Raw genomic sequence first — 18,541 nt, forward strand, 5'->3', positions numbered from 1 at the left:
TTTCCCTGCAATATGTTGTAACATATTTCATGTAGCTCTTAGATGTAAAACAATTGAGATATTATTTCCATGAAAATATAAACTTCAAAAGCCCTGTTTGAGAAACACTTACTTTTAGGGGGCTGCTTGTTAGTTGAAATTAAACTCCAAGTAGAAGTAAGGTGATTTTAAAAAACGGAATGGCTCATACATTTCTGGTGTAAAATCTATTTGGAAAGCAATTTAGAAACACAGATCAAGGGCCTTAAAAATGTTCCTACTCCTTGGTCCAATAATTCTAATTCTAAGAATTTGTCTAAGGAAGATAATCTTTTTACACAAAGATTTGTGTTGGAGAGTATATACTGAGTAAAGAGTGCCACCCTTCATGTTCTAATTTCCCCGAAGGACTCCCACCTATGCTCAGACTGTGCGAAGCAATTCGCTCGCAATTCTCTCCTCTGAGAGGTGGGTCAGAGAGAGACCCTCTCATTTCAGCCAGTTAATAGTTATTTGAGCCCCAGGAATGTTACCTTCGGTCTATTTCATTTTCTCTCTAAATTAAAGAAAAAGAAAAAGGTAAGTCTGTTTAGTTAGATAAAGGGAAAATAGGGAAACATCAATAGGAGGTTTTCCTATTCTGTTCTCAGCCTTGCCTAGAAAATTTTTTTTGTTTCAGGAGGAGTCTCCCACACAGAATAAGCCCCAGAACTCTAGTAGGAACAAGGCCCTATTACATAATGGATACTCTTTTGCAGATGGTTTCAAAGACTGTGACACAGCCATGGTGGCTATTAAATGGGTTACTTTAAAAATATATACAACTGGGGTTGTGGGCCTTATTTTTAAATTTCATAAAGATTCTTAATTGCTTATAGTTCTATTTCTTCTTCAGTCGGGGGGTAATTTGGTTTAGATCTGCAACTGGCTTTATTTGCATGGCTGTTTTAGGTATATTTCCAAGAATTCTGCTTTCAGGGAACTAACCACATTTGAATTCATCCAATAATGCATTTTCCTTTCCTTGTCTCTTTTAATAACACATTCTTTATCATTTCCATTGAATTACATTATTTTCATTGTTTTCCTGATGAATTCCCACCCCCCCCCCCCGGCCGCATACAAATTATGTCTTCCTACTAGTCCTTTTTCCTTCCTTCCCAGGGTTTATAATAACTTGTATGTACATAACTAGCCGTGTGTCTGTTTTTTTAAGGACCATCTCTCTTCCTAGACTATAAGCTCATGAAAGCAGGGACGACATCTACTCAACCCTCTAAACTCACAGCGTAACAGACAGTGAACATTTACCAAACACTGCCCAATAAATACACAGAATTGCTGTCAGAAAAAATGGTCAGCATTTCTAACAATGTGGACATGTGATCTCCCCTGCATAATGTTACCTGTAAGTCAGCAGATGGTTTTATGACATTTCGAACAGTATAAGTGATAAGTGATTTAAACCTCGGACTAAATGCATATAAATACAAGTCAGACTTGCTATCACATATGAAATAATACCCTTCCGTAATACAGATTTTTGTTTTGAAACTTGGAAAGGGGTTAGCTCTTGCTACAAAGACCGCACAAGATTTGTTACAATAGAAAGCCAAAACGAACCACCACATCACCCCCAATAGCAGCAAAGAAAAAAAATGTTTTCCAAAGCAAACCTTTCCAGGAGCTGTAGGAAGTAAGATTAATAGAGGATAATATAAGTTCAGTTAATGTATTGATCTCTGTCAATGGCATTTTTCTCACTGATTTCTAAAAAAAACACAATATATATATATGTGTGTGTGTGTGTGTGTGTGTGTGTGTATATACATATATACACACACACACACACACACACACACATATATATATATATATATCTACATATGACTCTTTAATTCTCTAGGTTTTCTCTATCATTACAAGGTTGATCAAATCTTTTTTTTCTTTTTAATTGGCCATTCATGATATTTTTTTTCTTGCTTTCTAAACCTTGTCTCACCATTTGAATGGATTAGAATGAGGGAGAAACAAATAGAACAAACCAAAGTTATGGAGAAAGTATGTGTGTGAACTTTATTTCATCATGAGAAAATCACTTCTGGGCAGTAACAGAGAATACTGATATCTACAAGATGATAAGGTTTTCTTTGTATTTAGATACATACCTTATATTTGTACACAATATATAAAATTCATGGAGGAAATTAATTTCTACAGTACAGTTTCTTTGTTGGAAGAGGACTTGTTCCGTTAGTTTCTTAGAAAATGACCCCCAGTTCTGTGACGGGGATCGCAGTTCCAATCCTGGAATTTATTAGACACCATAATCTTATGAACATTAAGAGAAACTGAGAAACTACATCCTCCTGCAGGATGAAAAGAGAAACGTGAATGCTCAAGCTGCTATGCTAATAACTGATTTTAGCAGAAGAATATGATTTCCATGATGGATTATGAGTAGAAATAGGAGGTCTCATGACACATATTAGCAACATTGCTGCAAACTGGCTCCCTGCTCTGATGGCATGCACTTCACTCTTCAATCAAACCGCCTTGTATGCCTGGTACGCACGTGGGAAACGAGGCCATCATCAGGAAGGGCCTTCTGCCCTGCATCGAGGCAACTCTTGAGGGCTTTAGCATTTAGCATGGTGCTTTGGGAAAAGAGGCAACTGCTCTCAAGCGGATAGGTCATCCCAGAGAGAAGTTGCTAACGTGATCATTCGGGAGGCTGTCGCTGCCACATCCCCATAACCCGACGGGAATAGGTCACGCGGCCATTTTCCCTTCAGCGAATCCTTCCCTTCGAATACCGTCCCTCACAGACTTACCCCTGCTCCCCAGGCACGGTTTGTATGGCTAGGGACCTGCCAACCTTGCTGCGGGATTTGAAGTTGTGCTTGTTTTTAACCATGTGAACCATTTTAAGGGTGGCTGGCACATGCCAAGGTCTGTGGGACGTGGGAAAAAAACACCACCACAGTTCTTTTAGCTAACATCTTGAATTTGAACAAAATCAACACAATTATAGTTCTGCAGACGGAGGTCATGGGGGAATGCCGGTGGGGGGTCACTTCTGTGATTAAAATGACACCCAGGGGGTCTGAAAATGCTTTGGCATCAACCACAAATACCTCTTCATAGGTTTAATTTCATGTGCTGTGATTGCTTTTAAAATGAAAATGTTAAAAGCCTCAGAGGTTATACCCGGTCATCAAATTCAAGCCCCTCTTCCGAGGGGAATGGCTTGTCTTTGATGGCCAAACTATTTGCAGTACAGCCAAGGAGCGAGTGTTCGCTAGAGAGTGACCTTGTGTGGTGACCCTAAGGTGGCCTGACCAAGCCTAGAGGGATGGGCAAAGGTGAAAATGGCGAGGTAATGCGGAGTTGCTGGTCACTTCCTGTTTGGTGCCCACAGGAAGCCTCAGTCCAGGCGCCGCCGGCCTCGGCTTTGGGTGAGATGGAAGCGGTCCGTGCTGGGGAAGCCAGGAGTGGCCAGCAGGCCCTCTCTGAATAGCTCTAGCACCCACACCCACTGGAAACATGTTCAGTCACACAAATCCACAGCTGGAAAGAACCTCGGTCCCACCCTCAGAAACAAGCAAGCACTACAAAGCAATTTAGAATCATCTGGGCAAAACTGGCAAGTGATGTGTATCGTGGAGAATGGGAGCCTGCCCTAGAGCCTAGATACATTTGTGTCACACACCGGGGGGGACATTCAGGCCTTCATTTTTCAGCTTCTTCAACTGCAGCTTATTTAGAATGTTATCAAAGGAAGCCGACGCCCCAGGCCATTTGAACTGCTGCTGTGGACTCTTTGGTTTGATCACATCCACATACCATGGGCTCTCTAACGGCAGGAGAGGAACAGCGGCCTTGTGCCAGAATGCAGAGCAAGTCATGGAAACACTTGAGAATGTGGGCAGTGGTGGGGTTACCTCCGGGCTTGCCAGCCATTTTAGATGCCTCGAAGTTCTCGCTCTGAGGGATACTGCTGAAGGGCCTTACCCTCAGACGTTTGGAGGACCAGGGTCTTGCTGTACTGGCTGACTCCTGTTTTGTTGAAGGCCTTGATGCGAGCGTTGTATGTGCTGTTGAAGTGAAGACCGTCCACGGTGCACATCGTCTCCTTTCCAACATACACTTCCTGAGGGTCAACAAATAACAGGCCACCGTTTAACGCCATCTCCCGTGAGGGGTTGGGGAGGCACTGTCACTCAGAGGTTAGGAGCAAGCATTTTAGTGTCAGCCTGATCTGGTTCAAATCCTGTGAGATCCTAAGCCATTTAATTGACCTCGTTTCGTCTCAGTTTCCTCATCTGTAAAACGGAGACAGTAATGCCCACTTTATGAGGTTGCTATATGAGCATATATGGAGGTCATGTGTGCAAATTGACACAGCGCCTTACATTTAGCATGGGCCTCACACCTTAATGAATGCCACTTACTAGTGGCTAGGGCTTAAAAAATTAAAACTGGGTGCTTTAGTTAGCATTATGCATACTATTATTAACTTGGCATTTATAAATATGTTATACCTACCGAGCTCTTTATCCTTCCGTGAGATTTTTAAAAACTGGTTTGAAAACATGAGGGTGGTCTCTGCTATGTTTATAACTCCACTGGTAATTTCAGAAACTGTCACAAAGACTACCCTCAAAGTCACAGGAATATCGGTTTTATCGTGGTACAGAGGGAAGGGGGAGGAAACAGGGGCTGGAGGAAGAATGACATTTCAAAGGCTTAAAATAAATCGTAGCATAATGCATCTTTAGCATAGGTTAGGCATGTGCCTCCCTCTTTAGCTGTATGCTTTGCAACATTATGCTGATGTAATGAGTAAAAATAATTTGTATTCCAAGCACAGCCTTAAAATGACGACTGTCTGGTGGGATACTAACACGATTGGGGTTGGGGATCCTGGCATGCTGAGAATTGCATACGGGTTATCTAATTGACTCTTAACAAAAATGCATAAGGTACATGTTAATGTTATCCTCATTTTCCAAATGAGGGGGTCCCGAGGGCTCAACGAGGTGAGAAATGGGCAGTCACACAGCTAAATGGTGGAGTCCGGATATGGGTGCACGCAGTCTGACCCCAGAGCTTACAGCACTGCATCCGCTTTCTCTGAAGAAGCATAGGGCAGTTTCTACTCAGAGACTCCATCACCCATCTTTAATGGTTCAAGGAGAACACAAGCCTCAGTTGAAGGGCAGGCAGGCCCTGCCAGGATGGTCTGGCTCTAGGAGAGATGGGGAAGCTTGGCCTGAGACCCCATGGTGGGCTCTCTGAGGTGGTCAGTGGCTTTGGTTGACAAGTAGCAGGTTCTCTGCTTACCCGAAACTGACCACCGTTGCCGTCATCCAGCTCCAGAATGTAGCCTTCGGCAGGCACCGTGGACAGAGGTGGCTGTTTCCAGGACAGTGTGGCGCTGTTGTTGTGAGTGCAACACTCCTCCAGCTGCAGGATGGGGGTTGCTGGGACTGGAGAGGAAGCTAAACAGAAATTAGTGTGACCCTGGTTTCTGTTGAGCTGCAAACATTTCGGTGTCTCAGAATGTTAACATTCCCCTGATCAACACGTGGCTCCACTAAGTAGCTGGCCCAGGGACGACCTGAACTGGATCCCTTCAGGAGTCTCCAGGAGTGGGGACAGTTCCTGAGCTGCCGTGCTGCCTTCTCCCAAGCTCATGGTGGGGCTTCCTACCTTAACTGGAGGGGAGACAACTGCTCTGTTCTCGCCCCCTTGAGGACTAAAGACATCATCCCCAAGGGAAACGTTTTACATGGGGGACGGGTTTCCGGTCCAGACCGCTAAAGTCTATTTAACTCATAACATGGCTGAAAATTTTATCATAAAATTCATTCTGTGCCTTGACCCCCCAGTGTATAAACTTGGAACTGCCTTCCGAGCAGTAGCTCTGAAACCATCGTCCTTCTAAGGTTCTATCCCTTTTTTGTTTTGTTTTGTTTTTAAACCAGTGATTCTACTCAAGTCTTGTGTGCATTAAGTAGTTATAACAGTGGCTTTTGAAAATTTGGTGCCAAGTGACACAAAAACAGTGATTTTTGCCATTTCGAAACTTCTGAGGAACTTGACCTCATTCTTTCAAGGTAGCTATGCTAGCTCAAGTTCACTCTTTCCGCGGGCGTAGAACCGCCAACTGTGAGCCTGGAGAGTAGTATGGGAGCAGAAGGGGCCTGGCAGGGGAGGGTCAAGGTGTCCTCGTGACTTTGTGAGAATCTGCCACAGTATTACTAGTCACAACATGCCCCTGTCCCCATTTTGAGCCGAGAGTCTTTTCTATTACTTAAAACTGCAGAGTGGTTGAGGCTTCAGACACAAAGACGTGGAAATGTTAGGTAACACATAATCCCAGTTCCTAATATGTAAACTCAGTATATGTATTTGGAAACAATGTTTTTATGAACTGCTTCAAATATTTTTCAGCAACAAAACATTAATCTTTAAAGCACTTTAACAATAGGAGGGAACAGTTTGGACCACACCCAGGGACATTTAAGCGAACAAATGTTAATTGTAGGGCACCTGGTATGCTATGCCAGGATTGGACTCTGTGTCACGCACTGAGTTACATGCTCCCTGCCATCACCTCAACCAAAAAGATGGCTAATTTAATAGCAGTTTAAGAAGTAGGTTCTATGGTAGACAACCTAGAAAACACAGGCAGTGACCATAACACAAGAAATGGGAAGGTGAGGCAGGTCAATTATACCTAAGAAAAGACTGAGATACAATAAAACCATGCCTGAGTGACTAGGTCAAACATAATTAAATCAAAATTATGAGCAGTTAATGGAGGTGGTGAGTTTAGGAAGGGAAATCACGTTTCAGGTTTCAATTGCATGGAGTTTGGTTGGTCTTAGGAGAGACCAGTGGCTTCTGCAACCTCGGAGGTCCCAGAACATCTGGAAATGGAGGAGAGGAAATGAATTCATTGCCTTGTTCAAGAAATAGACTACAGGACTGGATGGGAAGGGGAGGAGAGAAAAGATGTAACTCCTCATGATCATCTACATATAAACAGGCATCACCTAACAGTTGTAATTGGAGGGCTAGCTTTAGGTTATCATGTATTAGGGAGCTACTTTGTCATTAAAAGGTTTTTGCTTATAAAAACAATAAATTTTAACATATTAACAGTGGAGTAGATTATAATAAGTTTGAGCAACCTGTTCTTCAAAGGGCTCCTAGAGACATGGAATGATTCTCCCCAGGGATATTTGCTGTTAGTTATCTTCATTAATCAGCGCCTACCATAAAATAATTCCTTGGACTTTCTTTATTTCATTAGCTGCCCTATCAGTCTTCATTTTCCCTTTGTTCATGTTTCAGGCGGCTTACATTTCATCAATTTTCAAATCAAAGAATAACATCACAAGATGGTTTCAACTTGAATCATGCAAATGCTTGCAATGTCTCTGATAAGAAACTCAGATTTCCTTGTATAGGCATAGGTATAATTAACAGATTAATTGAAACACATGGTGTCATGTGTAATTAAAACATGGGAACTTCATTTGTAATCCTCAGCGGATATACTTTAAAAGACCAGAAAGATAATAAAAAGTCTAACCAGTCACTAATCTTTAGATTTTAATATTGTCCAGATTTAAACAAATAAGCAAACAAAAGATCAAGCTGAGGAAGAGAAGGAGGGAGGGAGGGAGAGGGAGGAGAGAGAGAGAGGAAAATGAAGGACCACAGAAACATTTGCATGTCTAAATCTATTTCTCGATGTGCTTCAAATTATTTTTTCTGTTTCCTTATTTACTCCAAAGTGATGTTGCATATAAAAGGCAAATGTGACAAAATTACAGCCTCATTAGTAAAGACGAAGGCTGACATTTTAGCAAAACAGATTTTATAGTGGGTGTTATATTACCCTATTTCACTTTATTAGGTATAAAACAAATGGTCTATAAGAATCCAAAGTATTTTCAAATTAACTTATTATTCGTGTTTTGGAAATGGATAGCATCACGGTTCCTGAGCTGAACTCTAAGAAAAGTTTTATTAAAACTGCGTCACTGGGCTGCTGTAGCCATCTCAATCTTAACACTTTCATGATCATTCTTGGATATTTATGTTTTTCCTAAAGAACTAGTTTCCCCTGCCCTGATCAGAAGACTATTGCTTAGCATTTTTGTTAACCATAAAACGAAGCCTCTGGATAAAAATTATCTTCTTAGTTACAAGGAACAGCTGTTCTTACTGACCTCCTTGAAGGGGACTAGGGGAGCCTGGGCTCAAAATGAAATTCTGCAACAGTGTCTTCTTAAAGTTTTCAAATGGCTATTCTAGTTCAGATTATAGCTTACTTTTTTTTTTAATAATCATTTAATTTTTTTTTCCAGATCCTTCAGATTGTGAACACTCACAACTAGGCAGAATTCCTCTGTGAAAGGTCATAGGACTATGATGAGGACATGTGAGGACATATGGCCTCCTGCACTGGACATGAAAAATAATGGCAGGGGCTGCTTTTCGAGCACTTACTGAATGCCCGAAAGTGTGGTGAGAGGCTTTCTGTGTAGTCACTCGTGTAATTTTCACAGCACCCTGACAGTAATGGGTACCATTATTATGTCTATTGTGTAGAAGAGGAAACTGAAACACAGAAAGTTTTCATGGCTCCTACCTAAGTGGGAAAGCCAGGATTTGAAGCCAAGCAGACTGGCTCCAGGGGCTGTGTGTTTAAATTGCACTACACCTGTGTGTAGTAATAGTGTACTACAGGGAAGTCCCCAGCCTAATTCCAGGAGGAATGTTTCTTTTTGCTTCCTGTAACATCCATGAAAAGTTCCCCAAGACTTGCTGGTATAATTAAGGAAATATTTCACCATACATAGCATAATGTATCAGTTGGTCAAATGTCTGTGTTGTTCATCTGAAATTAATGTAACATTGTGTGTCAACTATACTTGAAAAAATTGCAGAAAGAAACAAAGAAAGAAAGAAAGGAAAGAAGGAAGAAAAGAAAGAAAGGAAGAAAAAAATATTTCACCATAAGAGCTACAGTGGTTGGGAATGCAAGTCTACTGAATCATCTTGTCTGAATGTCCTTGGTGGACCGTCACTCCTTTTTACTGTACCTGAACTACACGAGTGGCATCTGAGTAAAATATAGACTTTAGAGGGACAACAAACCATTTCTGCAAAGCTCTCATTCGTACACTGTTAAAGAGAAATGTGAACATAGGTTTTGAGGACAAGCATTTCAGGCCTCCAAACCATGAACAGATCACGTGCATGAACAAATTACATGTGAGTCAGCATGGGTGCTCAACCCTATCCCCACCAAACAAACCTCTAGGTGCTCTTTCTCCATGATTTATAAGAGGGTCTGTTCACATCACACTGACCTTGCCCATGACCTTGGTGCATAATCAAGGCTTTTACATTCAACATGAGTTAATGAAGATAAATGTGTTCTTAGGTGAGAAGAGGCACTTAAGGGATTAACAGCCATCACTCTAAGTGCTAAAAAGGCTTGGAAAACATTAGGTCACTGTGTCATCGTGGTTCAGAATGAACATGCTGGCATTTCATTTTAGTACTGACTCATGAACCTTGGGATACCTTGTACACTTAAAACAATTCTGGGCTAATATTTTTCTGGAGATGTTTGAATAAAGAAGGTTCTGGCATTCTCCACTTAGACTTCTTTCTTTCTTTCTTTCTTTTCTTTCTTTCTTTCTTTCTTTCTTTCTTTCTTTCTTTCTTTCTTTCTTTCCTTCCTTCCTTCCTTCCTTCCTTCCTTCCTTCCTTCCTTCCTTCCTTCTTTCTTTCTTTCTTTCTTTCTTTCTTTCTTTCTTTCTTTCTTTTTTTCTTTAATGTTTATTTATTTTTGAGACAGAGAGAGACAGAGCATGAACGGGGGAGGGTCAGAGAGAGAGGGAGACACAGACTGTGAAGCAGGCTCCAGGCTCTGAGCTGTCAGCACAGAGCCCGATGCAGGGCTCGAACCCACAGACTGTGAGATCATGACCTGAGTCGAAGTCGGAAGCTCAACCGACTGAGTCACCCAGGAGCCCCTCCACTTAGATTTCAATTGCTTGAGGGCGATGTAGAATAAGAAAGAGCAGATCAGTTAAATCCTTGGCTATGAGAATAATTTTAGGCAGTGCATTCTTGCTGAATAGTTGCTGGCCTAACTAGAAACATTTAAAAACCAGCAACACACCTATCTTTGATATCAAGGGACAAAAAGGCATCTGAGATGAAATCTCAAAACCAGAGAGATGCTAAAATTTTTAGTCAAGGAATAAACAGATATTTTTGTTGTCAGTTTGAGTCATATGTTTAAATGCATATTTTTAGTAGCTTTGAAGATCTTTTAACTTTCTACTGTAATCCACTTAGTACTATTAGAAAACATATTAGTAAGTACACGTACTGTATCAATGGTCAGATTACTTTAGCACCATTCTCAATGCTATTTAAATTTTGGCCATTTGTGCATGGATTCTGGGGTACAGTTTCTTGAGATATTTTTACTGACAAGCTGTGAAAGTGCAGTTTATTAAACTGACCAAGAAGAGCCTAAGGGAAAAAAATGTCTAACACTACACTGGGCACAGTTGTGTATGTTGACAGCTCTCAAAAAGGCCGGTAGGAGTAGTTTTAACTATAGCTAGCTAAGATCTGTTGCCTCATGACCTTTTGGCTTTTTCTTTCCGTCAAAGACATCTGACAGGTAAAAATTATTTAGAGTCTATAGAGGACTTGGCTCTCACTGAATTAATTAAACTTAATGAGCACAAAGCAAAGCATATAAATGAGCTCTGTAGAAGGACACTAATCAGAAGTAAATTAAATTAATAGGAAGTGTTAAAAAGAAAAGGAAAATGGAATATCCAGTCTCATGCCAAATGGCCTGTTATATTAACTTCAGAAATAACTGTTTGGGATAATTTTGCGTTCCAGGTGAATTTTTGCTGTGATTGTGTTCTGCGTTTTGGTCTTTAGAGTGCTTGGTATTCTCTGCCGTGTGTACAGACTTTAGTGGGGTGGGCACACAGCCACGTTCACGCATATTTCTGTAGGCAGCTTTACGTGGCTGAGTGACGTTGCTTTAGGAATGTGGTCTGTGACACACAGCACACGAGTCTGCAGTTCCCATACCAGATGAAGGGCCTGTTCGCTCCAACACAATTGTTCGCATCCTGCCAACTGGCCTGGACTCCACTCTGGGCAGATGGGCGTGATTCAGAAGGACAGCAAATGGGGGAGGAGAGGGCTTGGTCAGGCAATGAAAGCATTTGAAAGCCCTGAGGCTTTTACCCTCTACCTGTTCCATCACCAAGGCTAATTGGGTTGGTTCATTTTTTTTCCCCGCTTCCACCAAAAGCCCTTCCCTTGCCCTTTGGGACATATTTTCTCCCCTGAGCTGTTTTGTGACATAACCTTTTAATGATTTTACGTTATTGGGAGAACTAGGTACAGAGAGAGGCTGATTGAGGGGGATTTACCCGGGGCTCCCTATATTAATCCGATGGCTGTATTTCACAGGTCACCATGTGGGTGTGAAAGAAAAAAAATTTAAACAGTAAGAAAGACTCGCTGTAACAAAAAATTAAATTTCTGAAATTTAAGAGAGCAATTCAGTTATTCCTTGAAGAAGCCAGTTCATTACACAGTAACATTATAACACAAACTGGAAGTTGTGTTATAATGAGGACAAGTGAGGTTCCGGAACCTCACTCCTTGGTTTGGAATCTCTGCCCTGTCACTCCCAGCTGTGTGAATTCAGGCAAGTTATCCAGTCTTCCTGTGTGCCTCAGTTTCCTCAGCTACATACTAGGGCTGTGAGAATAAACTGAGTTAATTCACGTGAAGCACTTATTTGGTTTGGTAAGCAGTCGGCAAAGGCTAAACATTTTTATTACTGCACCAAAGTGCTTTTATTTACAATCTTTATAGTACTTCCTCCAAAAATTAATGAAGGCACCATCCCAAAGCCATACATATTAAACAAAAAGTGAGAAAACTGAAAATAAAAGAGCAAAAATCTATTAAAGGGATGAGAGAGGTACTTGTACAAGGTACAGGGGTGAGTTTAGCTGCATGATGGGAGCCACAAGCGTATAGCCTTAAAACTTGCTGGGTTAGACGGTTTTCTGTCTAAAAGGAAGTATGTAGATTTTTCTTAAAAAACTGAAAATTTTAAAGTGCTGGATTCTAAGTCCTTTATTATGTGGATGCTTAAATTAGGAAAAGCAGAGAGCAAATACATTTCTTCAGTTTTAAAAAATATTAGAAAACGACAAAAGTACAGAGATGAAGAACAGAAGAATCCAGGGATTGGAGGCGACAGAGGGGAGGGGCATGGGTATGACTGTATGGTGATAATGGGGTAGCATGAGATCTTTGTGGTGATACAGTGGTTCTGTATCTTGACTGCAGCGGTGGTCATATGAGCCTTCACATGTGACAAAATGGCACAGAGTCATACATATACACTGTACCAATGCTAACTTCCTGGTTTTGATATGCTAGTTATGCAAGATGGAACCATTGATGGAAACTGGGCTAAGGGTACAGTGGACCTCTCCTTACTAGTTTTGCATCTTCTTGTGAATGTATAAATAGTGCAAAATGAAAGTTAAAAAGAAGTCAGAATATTGTCCAAATGGATATTACCTACACAGCCACAAAAATATTGTTGCATGGTTGGCTTTTTATTTTTCTTTGTAAGAGTAATTTTAGGGGCGCCTGGGTGGCGCAGTTGGTTAAGCGTCCGACTTCAGCCAGGTCACGATCTCACGGTCCGTGAGTTCGAGCCCCGCCTCAGGCTCTGGGCTGATGGCTCAGAGTCTGGAGCCTGTTTCCGATTCTGTGTCTCCCTCTCTCTCTGCCCCTCCCCCATTCATGCTCTGTCTCTCTCTGTCCCAAAAATAAATAAACGTTGAAAAAAAAATAAAAAAAAAGAGTAATTTTAGGTACTTGCATTTCCCCTCAGCCACCCAAAAAAATCTCAGAGAGATCTTGCATATCCCTGTATCACATAAGCCAACAAGTTTAAAAAGTTAAAACTTGTCTCAAATTTTCATTTTCCTTCGGTAACCAGGCTTGCATTTTCCTGATCAGTTTTGGCAAGCCAACTGGGATCCTCTCAAAGTCCCACTGATTTCATGCTCAGCCATTTGCTCACTACCTATCCACGTGGAAGCAGTCACTTCAATTCTCAACTGCCTTGATTCAGTAACTGGGTTACTTTCTGTAACAAGATTTTATTTATGTACAGTGATGCTGTCTCTATCTCCTTATCTTTTTAACGTCAGCGATCCCCTGATGTTAGGCTTGTGAAATTTCTAAGACTCTCAAAGAGGCAAGCATTGAGTTTATCTGAATTTATCTGACTTTCTGAGAGTTAGGTCCCACTGCTACAACCATATATTTCCTTTATGTGATAAGATAGGAGCCTCTCTAGATTTCTGTACCATTAACCAGAAGTGTGTGTGTTTACTTCCTCACCCCTTAGGTGATTCATAAACCTGGCAGCTGCCTTTTTTTTTTTTTTTTTTTTTGCAGCAATCTGGCACAAAGCCTTGATCCTGCTTCAAGCACCAGTATCCACCCAGGATGTTGCTCTGTTTAGGGAGATGCAGGCACATACCTTTCATCTGCACGAAGTCGAGTTGGTGAATGGATTGCAGCAGAGGGCTGTTGTCCAGACTCAGGTCGAAGTCCGTGGTCATCCTGGGAGTGAGCGTGCCTTTCCCCCACTGATCCTCAGTCAGGTGCACTCTCCTTATGAGGGCGTCAGAAATCTAATCACATCAAAAACCACAGCCTAAGAAATATAACACCACACTGGACATAGAATGCTGCTCCTCCACTCTCTGGGAGCTTTACCAAACCACTTTGGGACTCACACCCTTCCTGTCTCCATGTAGGCAGTGAGGAGTCTCTTCTGATAAGAGTGACCCATGCAAATCTGGGTCCTTCTGTGAGTCAGAGGGGGCCACTAGAAATAATTAGCAGCTATTAATTTCTCTAATAGACAAACCTGGATATATGCTCATGCTATTTATGACTGATCATAATATGTTGGTGATCAATTAATCCTACTAGTACCAACAACCCTAAGTTTCTAAGAGGAGGTGTGGGTTTCCTGTCAAAACTTGGAAATGAGGGTTTTTTTTTTAATTAATTTATTTATTTTGAGAAATAAGAAATAATTATTTTGAGAAAGTGGGGAAGGGGAGAGAGAGAGGGAGAGAGAGAGAGAGAGAGAGAGAGAGAGAGAGAGAGAGAGAGAGAGAATCCCAAGCAGACCCTGCAACACCAGCACAGAGCCCAATGTGGGGCTCAAACCCACAAACTCAAGCCAAAGTCTTAACCGACTGAGCCACCCAGGTGCTCCAGAAATGAGTTTTATAAAATAGTAGAGAGGCTGCATATGGTAATCTGTAAAGTGGAATTTCTTACACTTTAAGCAGATCATCTGACTGTATCACTTTATTCTTTGATAGAGAACTCTTCCACTTCTTGCATTTAATCTCCCTCTGTCATTCTTGGCCAGTTTGACAGAATGTGAGTTGGAAGGATAATCTATGTATTCCTTAATACAAGGTCCCTTAATCATTACGATCAAAACTTAAGTAAAATTCAGCTGACATCATCACATCTCATTAAAACAATACTGAAGAAATCATGAGAAATCCAAGCAATGAAAAACCTTCACTTTATTTAGGAAATCACTGAATAACTGGCCAGTAGGAACTGTCAAGAAGGTAGAAGCCTTGCATATTTAGACATTTCTAGCTGACCAAATTGTCCAAGAAATTAGTGGAAAGGGACTCAATTCGTAGGCAAGTCAGTAGCTCTGCTTTGGGGGGAACTTAAAGGGAATTACATTTTCAAAATTAAACATGAGCAAAAACAAATTTTAAAAAGCCCACGCACTGCTCAATCTCGTAGCACATGAGGGCCAAGGCTTCCAAGAAGTCAATGGAGTTTTGCTGGCACCCATATATGCATGGCAGTCTGAAGGTGGGTTTCATTGTGGAGGGGATCCTTGCTCTCCAAGGGCTGTTAGGAGTCCACCCTGGCTTCGGAGACTCAGTCTCATGGGACATTGAGAATCTGAAGTAGAAACTAGCTGGCACTCACCTGTAAAAAGCCACTGGGATCATTTTCCTTAATGACCTCCAAGCAGTACTCCATGAGACCTGTGGTCTGGCGCAATTTCACTGTGCAGTGAGAGATCTGATCTCGAACCACCTAGGGTTGATGAGAGAACAGAGTGGTCCAAAATGGCAGAGGGTAAAAAAGAAGCAAACTGGGACGTTAGAAAGCTTCTTCAAACCATATTCCAAGAGCATCATGGAATGGAATAAATGTATGAGAATATTTTGTGGCAGTGTCTGCTGTGGACAATGGCTCCAGAAGACAGATTGTATAAATGCTTTTATTACAGGGACTGGTAACAACAGGACCCATCAGAAAGGCATGCAGATGGTGGAAGCCTAGGAAGCTGGTTACTCTGGTGCCTGAAGGGACGTCTTCCTAATTCCCCCTTCTTTCCGTCTTCTGGGAAGCTGATACTGTGAGCTGTTCTAAGTGGGAGGTCGCTGGGAGTCTACAAAAGAGCTGCGTAACCCAGAGGTGTGGCTGCAGCTTCTGTTCTGGGAACAGTCACCCACCTGCTCCCACCCTGTGCCTGTCTTTTCTAAAGAGCAGATGTCACCATCCGAACCAGTTCCTTCTCATTCTGATTCTTTTTCCTGAGGGGGTGGTGGGGTGGGGTTAAAGGTGAAACTTGCTGAAAGACAATGAGCTAATAACCACAAGTAAGCCAGAGAAAGATGGATGCAGAATTAAGTTTTGAGAATAACCCACTTAGAAGCAATCACTGCCTCATTTGGGAAAGCAGTTTTAAAGGATCTCTATTTACCATGCTGTGAGTCTGGTTTAACCTAGAAAGGCCTCTCTCTGAACATACAGTTTCTGCCTCTGGGAAGTTGTCTTTGCCCAGCGCTAAACACATGACAGTCCTTGAAAAGTTTCTTTCTTCAAAGATGTTCATTTTCTGTGTCCTCTGCTCAGTGACCCAAATCCTGAAGTGGTTTCTGAAGCTAGAGTTGAACAAGAGTTTTCTAGGAACCTCACTTGCTTACATCCTCCATATTTATACTACTTTGCAAAAGCCTCAGAAATATCCAGCCTTCTGGATTTTTACAAATAATAACTAAAAGGAGTTTTAATATTAATTATTGAAAACCTTTTTCTTTGTTCCTTCTTTTCAGTTTTCATTATACACCTTCCATTAAAGGATGTTTCATTTACTTTCAAAGGCAATTGGAAACTAGACAAAAAAGCAATCATCTCATCACTCTACTGCAGATTTTTAAAGCATTTTGATATTTCCTTTCAGGTTTTATCCTTGAGCTAGATATATGTATAGTTGCAGTCGTAATATGTGACAATTTTACCTCCTTCCCACTTAACACTATACCATAGTCATTTTACATGTTGCCACCATCAATAAATGTTACTGGCTACATAAATATCCCACTGAGTGGGTTATCATAATTTATTTAATCATTCCTGTTCCTCTATTTTTGGACATTTAAATTCCTCCTCATTTTTAAAAAGTTCATTTATTTATTTTGAGATTGAGAGAGAGAGCACACGCAGGCATGCACGTGCGAGCAGGGGAAGGGCAGAGAGAGATGGAGAGAGAGAGAGAATCCCAAGCAGGCTCTGGGCTGTTGGTGCAGAGCCCATGCAGGGCAAGTCCCACTAACTGTGAGATCTTGACCTGAGCTGAAATCAAGAGTTGGACGTTCAACCAACTGAGCCACCCACGTGTCCCTAAATTCCTAATTTTTTGACAATTCATCCATTTATTATTGCTGGTCTTTGTTTCTAATTTTTTTGTGTGTGATGAAACATATATAACATAAAATTTACCATTTTAGCTATTTTTAATTGGATAATTATATGGCATTCATATTGTACTCAATACATTCATATTGTTGTGCAACTATCATCTCCGTCCATCTCCAGAACTTTTTTATTTTTCCAAACCAAAATTTTGTACTCATTAAACAATAACTCTCCATTCTCCCCTCCCCCCTGGCCCCTGGAAACCACCATTCTACTTTCTGTGTCTATGGATTTGACTACTCTAGGACTCTCAGGTAATATAGTATCATACAATATTTGTTCTTCTATGACTGGCTTGTTTCACTTAGCATGATGTCTTCAAGGTTTACCCGTGTTGTAGCTGGTGTCAAAATTTCCTTCTTTGTAAGCCCGAATAATATTCCATTGCAGGTTTACACCACATTTTGTTTATCCATTCATCTGTTGATGGACATTGGGGTTGCTTCCACCTTTTGGCTATTGTAAATAAAGCTGTTATGAATATGGCTGTGTAAGTATCTGTGAAAGTCCCCGTTTCACTGCTTTTGGGTAGATTGCCTGAAGTGAAATTTCTGGATCACATGATAATTCTATTTTATTTTATTTTTTTGAGAAAACATTATACCATTTTCCACAGCAGCTGCACCATTTTATATTCCCATCAGCAGTGCACAAGAGTTCCAATTTCTTCACACCCTGTGATACGTATCACTATCTGTTTTTTTTTTTTAAATAATAATAGCCATCTTAATGGGTGTGAAGTGTAGCTCATTGTGGTTTTGATTTGCATTTCCTTAATAACTAGTGATGTTGAGCATCTTTTCATGTGCTTATTGGCCACTTTATCTCCTTTGGAGAAATGTCTATTCAAGTCTTTTGCCCATTTTTTAATTGGTTTTGTTGTTGTTGTTGTCTTCTGATGCACAAAATTTATACATTTTTGTCTACCTTTTCCTTTGTTGCCTGTGCCTCTGGTGCAATACCCAAGAAATCATTGCCAAATCCAGCATTGTGAAGCATTTGCCCCGTGTTTCCACTTAAGAGTTTTATAGTTTTACTTCTTACATTTAAATCTTTGATCCAATTTGAGTTAATTTTTGTATACAGTGTTAGGTAATGGCCCGACTGCATTCTTTTGCATGTGGATAGCCAATTTTCCCAGTGTCATTTGTTGTAAATCTGCCCTTTCCCCATTGAATGGTCTTGGAACCCTTGTCAAAAATCATTTTACCATATATGTGTAGGTTTATTTCTGGGCTCTTCATTCAATTCCAGTGGCCTATATGTCTGTTTCCATGCCAGTACTACACTGTTTGGAATTTTGTAGCTTTGCTGTAAGTTACATAAATAGGAAGTGTGAGAACTCCAAGTTTTTCCTTTTACATGATTGTTTTGGCTCTATGGAATCTCCTAATTTTTTGACAGATGATTTGTTATCACTTTTTAAATTTTAGTAAAAGAAAAACAAAAAATAAAGCGTAGGATTTAAAAATCTCCTTATCAGAATTGGCGAAAGAAACCAACTTTGATGTGAAGACTGATTTTGACAGGTAGAAGGGAGATCAAATTTAAAATTCACTGGTTGACTTATTTTCTTCTGGCATCTAGTATTCTGCTCAAGGAATGCAAATTATTTTATTTTATTTTTTAAACG

The 18,541-nt window shown here is 40.8% G+C and overlaps 1 protein-coding gene across 9 annotated transcripts in view; it reads right to left on the reverse strand.

The window, feature by feature from the left end:
* Positions 1 to 18,541, reverse strand: part of TRIM9 (tripartite motif containing 9) — a 112,532-nt gene that overhangs the window by 19,767 nt on the left and 74,224 nt on the right. For 7 of the 9 annotated variants that reach the window (XM_045450939.1, XM_045450936.1, XM_045450942.1 and 4 more), the window contains exons 4-7: positions 15,130 to 15,240; positions 13,631 to 13,784; positions 5,326 to 5,483; positions 3,994 to 4,132 (exon numbers count right to left, since the gene is read on the reverse strand). In XM_045450939.1, coding sequence (XP_045306895.1) covers positions 3,994 to 4,132; positions 5,326 to 5,483; positions 13,631 to 13,784; positions 15,130 to 15,240 — 562 coding nt within the window. The remainder of the gene's footprint in view (positions 1 to 3,993; positions 4,133 to 5,325; positions 5,484 to 13,630; positions 13,785 to 15,129; positions 15,241 to 18,541) is intronic. The other 2 variants (XM_045450941.1, XM_045450935.1) reach the window with 1 other exon arrangement.

Source organism: Leopardus geoffroyi, chromosome B3 (genome assembly GCF_018350155.1).
Source record: "Leopardus geoffroyi isolate Oge1 chromosome B3, O.geoffroyi_Oge1_pat1.0, whole genome shotgun sequence".
NCBI classification, from domain to species: Eukaryota; Metazoa; Chordata; class Mammalia; order Carnivora; family Felidae; genus Leopardus; species Leopardus geoffroyi.